At 34.9% G+C, this 8,616-nt stretch overlaps 1 protein-coding gene across 1 annotated transcript; it reads right to left on the bottom strand.

The window, feature by feature from the left end:
- Positions 1-5,613: 5,613 nt before the first annotated feature.
- Positions 5,614-8,328, bottom strand: LOC113344892. Its single transcript, XM_026588781.1, has 4 exons — positions 7,781-8,328; positions 7,167-7,665; positions 6,606-7,052; positions 5,614-6,072 (listed from the first exon to the last, which is right to left on the bottom strand). Exons 1-4 carry the CDS (start codon positions 8,326-8,328, stop codon positions 5,614-5,616), a joined length of 1,953 nt encoding a protein of 650 aa, XP_026444566.1.
- Between the last annotated feature and the right edge of the window lie 288 nt (positions 8,329-8,616).

Raw genomic sequence — 8,616 nt, 5'->3', positions numbered from 1 at the left:
TCATGTCGAAATAGTATACCCTTCGACATCTGCCATTATTTGTTCTCATAATGCATTAAAATCTTCTGGAGCACCTCCTCAACCTCGCCCACGACCGATTTGTACTCTTGGTGGCATCGTATCAACCTTATATTCGACATTCCTCAGATACCAACTGGTGCAGTTTAGAAACTGATTATTATTTTGCAGTGTAGTGAAAATAGAATAAATCAAATAAAATTGGGTAGAAATTAGTTGATCTTCACGGAGATATCCTAAAATCTATGGGTTTATCTAGAACTTAGTAATTCACTAAATATAATGACTATAGATATGTTTTTATCTGGACCTCGTTAATTCACTATCTTGAAATAACGACTATAGATATGAGATTGACACTCAGACCTCAGGGTAAAACTATGAATGAAAATCAAAATCAAAATCAAAATCAATAAACTCAGTAGGTTTAATAAAAGTCAAATAAGTTTACCTAATAAAAAAAGTCTAAACATGGAAAAATATTATAAAGCTTATTTCCAGTGTTGATGGTGGTTTTTAGTTTAGGGCGAAAACCGTAAAATTCTATATTTTTGAATACAGAACTCTAATTCATCTTCATTCTGCAAAGAATATAATTGGTGTATTAAAAACCTAATGATGAGATCCTATGCTTCTCTTCATGTATGTATATGACTGTATTTATGAGCTTCACCCACATTAATTCGTAGCTTCACCCATCTGAATTCATAATATATATATGTGTGTGTACAACTTGTATTTACTGGACGACTCAGTATCTACATATACGAAAATTATTAGAATAATAGTGGTGCATGTTACAATATTCCCAGGTATTCCATAATTTTATCACATTGGAAACTCAAGCTCCTAGATGGATTTCCTGTAGTGTCATGCATAAAAGGTACCTGATCAAGAGCATCACAAGCTGTGCTAACAAGACTAAGTAGCCACTATGCTACTTGCAAGAGTAGCAAATTTAATGATTTTTTTCTAACACGCAAAATTCACTTAATTTATTCAATTTCCTGTTGGTGCACAAAATTCGATTATTTGACCTAATTTTGTGTTAACTCACAAATTTAATTGTTTTATCCCTAAAACTGGAGCAAGCACGATATCTCGATTTCCATTGGTCGAAACTAAATCCCGGGCAAGCTATGAACGAATGTATCTTGTGACCGGTGGGTGCAAAACCCTAGCCAAAGTCGAAAAACTGACTTAAGACGGGTGACCATGGGTATCGGTTATCTATACAGGGGTGATACACTGTCGGTATCATACATACGCCTGCTTGACTGAACGTATAATATGAAATAGAACAGATCCCAAAGGTGACGATGATATACTGAGTAAGATCCCATGGAATGTTGGCTTTGTAAACCGATCCATCCCAAATATATCCGTAGCAATTAGGGGTGAGCAACAGATGGTGGATGAAAATTTGGTATCACCCGTGCCAATCCATCAAAATGGAGGATTTGATATTGTCATGCACGTCCAATCAATTACCCATCAGATATGATACCCGCGGCTGAGCGGATTGAATGCTGATGGATTTGCGGATCTAAAAATTTTATAAACGAAAACGGATAAATGTTGAACATGAGTAATATAACTTAATTTTAAAACTTAGGTTACCAAAGTATAAGTAATTAACATAATAATAGTTACACAATGCCTTTCCAACAACCAAAATTACAATATTTATTGATATGAAGATCTCCGTGAATCCGAAATTGATACTTTTGGAATATCATTGGGAATCTTCAATGCTTCTAAATAGCAAACTATATATGTTATCTACCAATTTTCTATAAGAATCTTCGTATATATTTATAATACTAACATACCCTTGGAGTGCGGTTTCCAACGGATGGGTGGTGTTTCACCCGCATACAACCCGTCAAAAAAATTTGTCTCTAAAATTCATTTGTGTCCAATCTGTCGAGAAACGGATCGGATATTCATCCGCCAAAATACAGATTGATTTGGATAAAATCCACGGATTTTGGGCGTTTTTCCTCACCCCTAATAACAACATTGGAAGTCATCCTTAAATTTTTTTTTACATGTTATGATTAGTTGAGTATGGGAAACATGGGTGTTGTGATTAGTTGATAAAATTTCTCATTCACTTTTTGTGTTCACTGACGATAAACCCCAAATTATAATGTGTGAAAAACAAATAGATGGATCATGGATTGACATATTTTACATGCTTATTTTCATATAAATTGGTTTATTTGTATGAGTTAGTTATGTGAAAGGGCATTATAGCCTGAGATTAAAAAAATATCGTTTCTTCAACATTGTTATGAGCTGATAATTTATCGAGTCGTTGCATACTTATTATCTCAAATAAAACATTAATTGAATAATAAGATGATGGAGGAAATTGAGAAATTGTTAAATAAATTTTTGTCTCTTGATTGCATCGAATTTATGTAGGTATGACCGAACAATGGTGGTCGCAACCGTAAAATGTATTGAACAATGGTCGTTGCTAAATTCAGGCAGCATTTACTATCCAATATTGATATAAAATAATTGTTGTTACGTGAATATGACATATGGGTGGCCCACCATAATACATTTCTGTATCAATGCTACTCCAGATTAACCTAGAAACTTCTTACCTCTTTTGACTATTCAAGGATAACGATCGGCTAATTTTACTTGGCCATTAAGGCTTTTGACCTTTCAAAAACATGTGTACTTATCTTAGTTCACCGACTCAAAGTTTATGGCTATAAATAGCCGTTCTGTACTCACTTGTGTGTAGGAAAACTAAGTTAAGAAATAGAAAACTGTGGCATGTTTTCATTCCCCATCTTTATGTGTTTTGTCAAGTTAGTTGGTGCTTAATTTGTATCTCATATAGTACCTTAATACATGTGTAGTTGTCGTCTTCATATAAGCTATGTCAATAGCTGCTGTGAACTAAATTAAACGTAGAGCTATTTCATAACAATTGCTCAATTTTTTGATTTTTGCATATATTATATTCTTTCAGTCATCTTTGAGAAGTCATAAATAATGAATTTTCTTTTGTTTGCTCTAGACCAATTTTGGCGGATAAAAGGAACAGTACCCATAGTTGGATAGAAACAATTGTATATATGAACAAGCCCATAATCTAATCGAGTCAACAAGAACTAAAGTTGACTTGCACAAAAATCCATATGGCCCCAATAAAAGGAACCGTACCCGATAACAATCCATATACAAGACCAACAACAACACCAAATTTTAAATTATTTATAACCAAAAGAAAACGCAATGACTAAACACAACCGACACTAAAGTTAAATGCAACCCAACATTAAAATTCTAAAAATAAAATAAAATAAATTTACGTACGCAAGCCAAACCCCCCTTGCATACTTCCTCGTTTGTTAATTAAAAAAAATCGGAACACCGATAAGTAGTTTTATGATTTACAAAGAACGAAGCCAATTGAATTAACTTACCCAGAGAACTTTTCAGATATTTAGAGTTTGGTTAAGTTAATTCAGTTGCAACACCTGAGAATGCAAATGTTTAAGAAATTTTTATGTAAGCCAAAGATGTCCATTACCAGAACATTATAACTTTATTATTCCATAATTTCCTGGAAAGTAAAGTAAATGACAAAATCAGCTAAAGCTCCACCTTCCCGGGACTAATAATCTTTCATCTTTGTAGGCGGATCAAGAGTAGTTGATATCTTTATACCAAAATGATAGTAAGGCGAATTCCGTAACTTATTCATTTTAATCCTTACCAACTAGAAAATCCAATTTAAATTCGTCTAATACTAAATCCTTTCATCTTCAATTAATAAATCAAATTCAATTTCCTCCACCATCTCACTTCCGAATTCGATTGCTCTTAATTCTCTAAATAAACTGATAATTCCTTTTAGCATGTGGACGTCACTTCTACAATCCTTTTTACCCCATTTCAATAACTACGGACGAAGGAAATTTTAAATAGATTTATATGGTTGCCAGGTTGCTCAATATTCACAAGATACTTGAGCTTTACTTAGTTACATAAAATTGGCGTGAGAATTCAAAATATAATACTCCCATGTAATAGGGAAAAAGCATGAGACATATCACTCTTGTTTGAAGTATATTATTACATAATTAAAGAATAAGCTGGGATGTCAATAATCAATCCAATATTCCAATTAAACATGCCAGAGTTAGCGCTCAGATGTTGGGCAGTTTTCTTGCTTTCATATTAGACAATGAATAACACAATTGAAACATTGATCACTGATTGACTACTATGAAACACAATCTAATTTTTCTCCTCATATATCATTCAGACACTAAAAAAAGGAAACCAAAGAAGATCGTGAGTGTGTGGAATAAAGGATTCAATTAATGGAACCATTTTATTTTAAGCTCTTGACAGTATTACAAATGTGGATAAAGAAACAAATATGACAAATATAAAGATAACTGAGCTGCCAATCCGGCAATGGACTCAGGACTACAAAAAGGTCCTTGAGAAAATGAGGACTACAGGGAATCCATCCATCAAGAAAATAATGGGTTATAGCAATACTACAAATGAAGACATTTGGGTCAGCTTAAAGAATAAGGAGATTATAGAGCTCGCACAAAAAGAGAGGCTCCTAAAATGGTTCAAACTCCGAAAAGTAGATTAACACTACAATCATGCATCTTTTGGACTTCAAAGGAGCAGTGAAGAAGTATGAATAGGCAGAACACATTATGAAGGAGTTTTATGACAAAGGGTTGCAGTTGTATGAGAAAGGAATCGGTGTCTTACAAAAGCATTTTTTTTAATCGGTCAAAAAGAAATTTCATCGGAAAAAGGCACTTAAGGGGTACCTTAACCCAATGATTACAACCGAACAAAAAAAGGAGAACCGAAAGGAGATTCGGCTACCCAAGAAAAAACCACAAAAAATTACGGAAGCCGGTATAATGAATCCCATAGAGAAATCACCGTATTTGCCGTAATCCCTAGCATTCTTGTATTCGATTCGGCCCAAAAGAACGCTTGTAATTTGATATCTCTAATGAGGCTTGCTAAAGTTTTCTTTTTGTTATCGAAGGTTCTTGCATTTCGCTCTTTCCATATACACCACCATATAGAAACCGGGATGTTATTCCATATTCGACTAAGTCTTTCATCTCCCCAATTAAACTTCCAATTCTTCAATGATGTAATGACATTGGGGTCGTATGACCATCCAAAGTAGCACCCTTCGACAAAGTAATCCCATATTCTACGGATTCTCCAATAACCATAAAAGAAGTGCGTACTCGATTCATCATCTTTCTCACAAAAACGACATACAATAGAGACATTCATACTTCTTCTTATAAGTTTATCCGCCGTCATTACTCGACAATGAGAAAGAAGCCAAATAAAGAAATTGATTTTGTGAGGGTACTCATTATTCCAAACAACATTGGTTGGATAATCCGGGACACCTTGATGGTCATCGTCTTTAATTCTATCCTTAACCGTATACTGACCATGATCACTACCAACCTAAATTCGGGTATCCATAACCCCTTCTTGAATAGAGATGGAAGAAAGAAGATTAAATATAGATAACACTTCACTTGTAATGGTTTGAGAATATCTTTACGCCCACCTTACACCACCTTCCCTAACTTCATACATACTAGCCACCACAAACTCCTTGGTCCTTAAAGCTTCATAAGCCAAAGGAAACATATCATATAATCTTCCTTCACCAAGCCAAGCATCTTCCCAAAATCTAGTTTCCTTGCCCGCACCAATCTTGAATCTAATACTTTTGTTAAAGTCTTCAAGCTCTTTATAGATTTTAAACCATAAGCTACATCCTTTTGGTCCTTTGGGTTTGAGAGTTTCCCAACCGGTAAAGGTTTCGCTAAATTTCTCTACCATAATCTTCCTCCACAATGCATCTTTCTCTAGATCAAAAAGCCACCACCATTTCTTTAGCAACACCGAGTTCACTTGCTTCGTTCTACGAATACCAAAACCGCCTTTTTCTTTTGATTTTGTAGCAATTTTCCAACGAATATTGTGAATCCTTTTCTTATTAAGAGCATCATCCTATAAAAAATATCTCACCACTTTATAAAAAAATTTAGTAATGGAGCAAGGAGCAAGAAAAATGGAGAGATAATAAATTGGAAGACTAGACAAGACATTTTTGATGAGAATTAACTTACCTCCTCTTGCTAGTGTTTTCCCATTCCAAGAAGCAACTCTTTTCACACAAGTTTCAAGCATCTTTTCCCATTTTTGTGTTCCCCCCACTTTGTCTCCTAAAGGAAGACCAAGATAGATACTAGGAAAACTAGCATACTTGCACCCCAACATGTTAGCATAATTTTCAATTCCCTCTTCGAACCCGACCCCAAATAAGCAACTCGTAGAGAAATTTATCTTCAATCCCGAAATTAGCTCGAAACAAAGAAGTTGGTAACGAAGGGCATCAACTTGTTCTCTTTTAGCATCAAGAAAAATGATAGTATCATCATCAAATTAAAAGTGATTTGTTTTTGTTCCCCCTTCCTTCACCGAGAAAACCAAAATTTGATCAACTTCTTGTGATTTGGTCATCATACAACTTAGAACTTCACCAACGATGTGAAATGAAAAGGAGAAAGTGGATCTCCTTGACGTAATCCCTTTTCACTACCAAAGTAACCATAAGACGAACCATTAATAAGAACCGAGAACTTTGAGAAAGTTAAACAATTTATAATCCATTCCCTCCAGACACCACCAAACCCCATTTTGTATAAGACTTCGTTTAAAAAATTCCAATTCACATTATCAAATGCCTTTTCAAAATCAAGCTTGTAAACCAACCCCGGTAATTTTTGACGAAGTCTAGAATCCACACATTCGTTTGCTATCAATACTCCATCAAGAATTTGTCTTCCTTTAATAAAGCTAGATTGAGAAGTTAATATGAGAGTAGGAAGATATACTTTTAAACGCTCCGCTAATACCTTTGAGATGATTTTGTACACACTCCCAACAAGGCTAATAGGCCAAAAATCTTTTACTTCCTCCACTCCCACCTTCTTATGGATAAGCGCAATAAATTTGTTTTTCAATGACTTATGAATAACATTGTGGTCATGAAATTATTCGAAAACCTTCATCAAATCTTCTTTTAGAAAATCCTAACAAACAATGAAGAACTTCATAGGATATCCATCCGTACCTGGAGCACGATCAATTCCCAAATATTTAATTGTATTATTAACTTCCTCTTCGCTAAAGGGTCTCTCCAACCATATGCTTGCATTCTCGTCAATACGCTTGAGACACATATTTTTCATTCTTGGACGGTTGTTTGAAATTTCTTTAAACACTAACTCAAAATGATTTGCAATACCCATCTTGATTTCATCTTTGTTTCCGGTCCATCGTCCATTGATATGAAGGTTATTGATGTTGTTAAGAGCTCTATGACACTCCACCACACGATTAAAATGTTTGATGTTTCTATCTCCATCTCGAAAATATCTAATTCTTGACTTTTTCCGCATCATTATGCTTTGACGCTGATGAGCCACGTCAAATTTTACTTTAGCCTTCACAAGCATGTATTCTTCAACTTCAGTAAGACCCCTTTCATCATCGAGTTCATCTAACTCTTTAAACTTGGTAAGTGCCTTGTTGATAGCCCTATCAATGTTCCCAAAGATATATCGGTTCAACACCTTTAATTTCTCTTTTAAGGCATTTAACTTATTTAAAAAACATTCACCCGCCGTACCTACAAAAAAAAAAAGACTCCCACCATTCTTTCATTAAGGTGATTATGTTAGTTCCATCAAGCCAAGCTAATTGAAAACGAAAAGGGTAAGCACCCCAATCCGAATCCAATGAACATAACTCAATGGGAAAATGATCCGAAAAAGGTCTTGCGAGGCGCTTGAAAATGATATTTGGAAAATGATCTTCCCAATCCGGAGTGAAAAGAAAACGATCGATCTTGCTCTTCTTGTTAGGATGCCTACTCCAAGTGTACTTTGCACCCGAAAGAGGCAAGTCCACAAGGTCCAACTCATTACATAAGTCATTGAATAGTTTCATAGAATTCGAAACTCTACAACAACCTCTTCTCTCCGCCATGTATCTTACCACATTAAAATCTCCACCAAAACACAAAGGAAATCCATCCCAATAACCATGCAAGGTAGTTAGCTCCATACGAAATCTCTTCTCTTCATTCACGTTGCAAGGGCCATAGATACCAATTAAAGCCCCACGAAAATTATCCTCCAAACTATGACGAGATATACTTATGGTAAAAATACCTTCAACAGAGTCATCTACTTCAATCATATCCGAATTCCATATCAACTAAATTCCTCACGATCTTCCATAAGAGTTTAATGCAATCCACTTACATGGAGTCGCACCCCAACATTGTCGCACAATATCGTCGGTACAAGCACTAAACTTCGTCTCTTGAATCATAAGAATAGTAGGTTTCCACCATTTCTTTTTTAACTTGGAGCGCTTGTCCGAGTCTCCAAGACCATTAACATTCTACGAAATTATTTTAAACATTTTAACAAATGGCAACCCATTGAGCACAAAACCAAGACAACCAAACATTAAGTTTTAACA

Source organism: Papaver somniferum, unplaced genomic scaffold (genome assembly GCF_003573695.1).
Source record: "Papaver somniferum cultivar HN1 unplaced genomic scaffold, ASM357369v1 unplaced-scaffold_80, whole genome shotgun sequence".
Classification (NCBI taxonomy): Eukaryota; Viridiplantae; Streptophyta; class Magnoliopsida; order Ranunculales; family Papaveraceae; genus Papaver; species Papaver somniferum.
This window is presented reverse-complemented; position numbering and strand designations above follow the sequence as displayed.

Bases quoted from the DNA above. Each gene is read 5' to 3' on its own strand.
- LOC113344892 (XM_026588781.1), bottom strand. From the start codon at position 8,328: ATGATTGAAGTAGATGACTCTGTTGAAGGTATTTTTACCATAAGTATA. The intron at 7,666-7,780 runs GTGGGAGTCTTT...GAACATTGATAG, and splicing joins ATCACCTTAATGAAAGAATG to GGCTATCAACAAGGCACTTA. The intron at 6,073-6,605 runs GTGAAGTTCTAA...TATTTTTTATAG, and splicing joins CTTTTCATTTCACATCGTTG to GATGATGCTCTTAATAAGAA.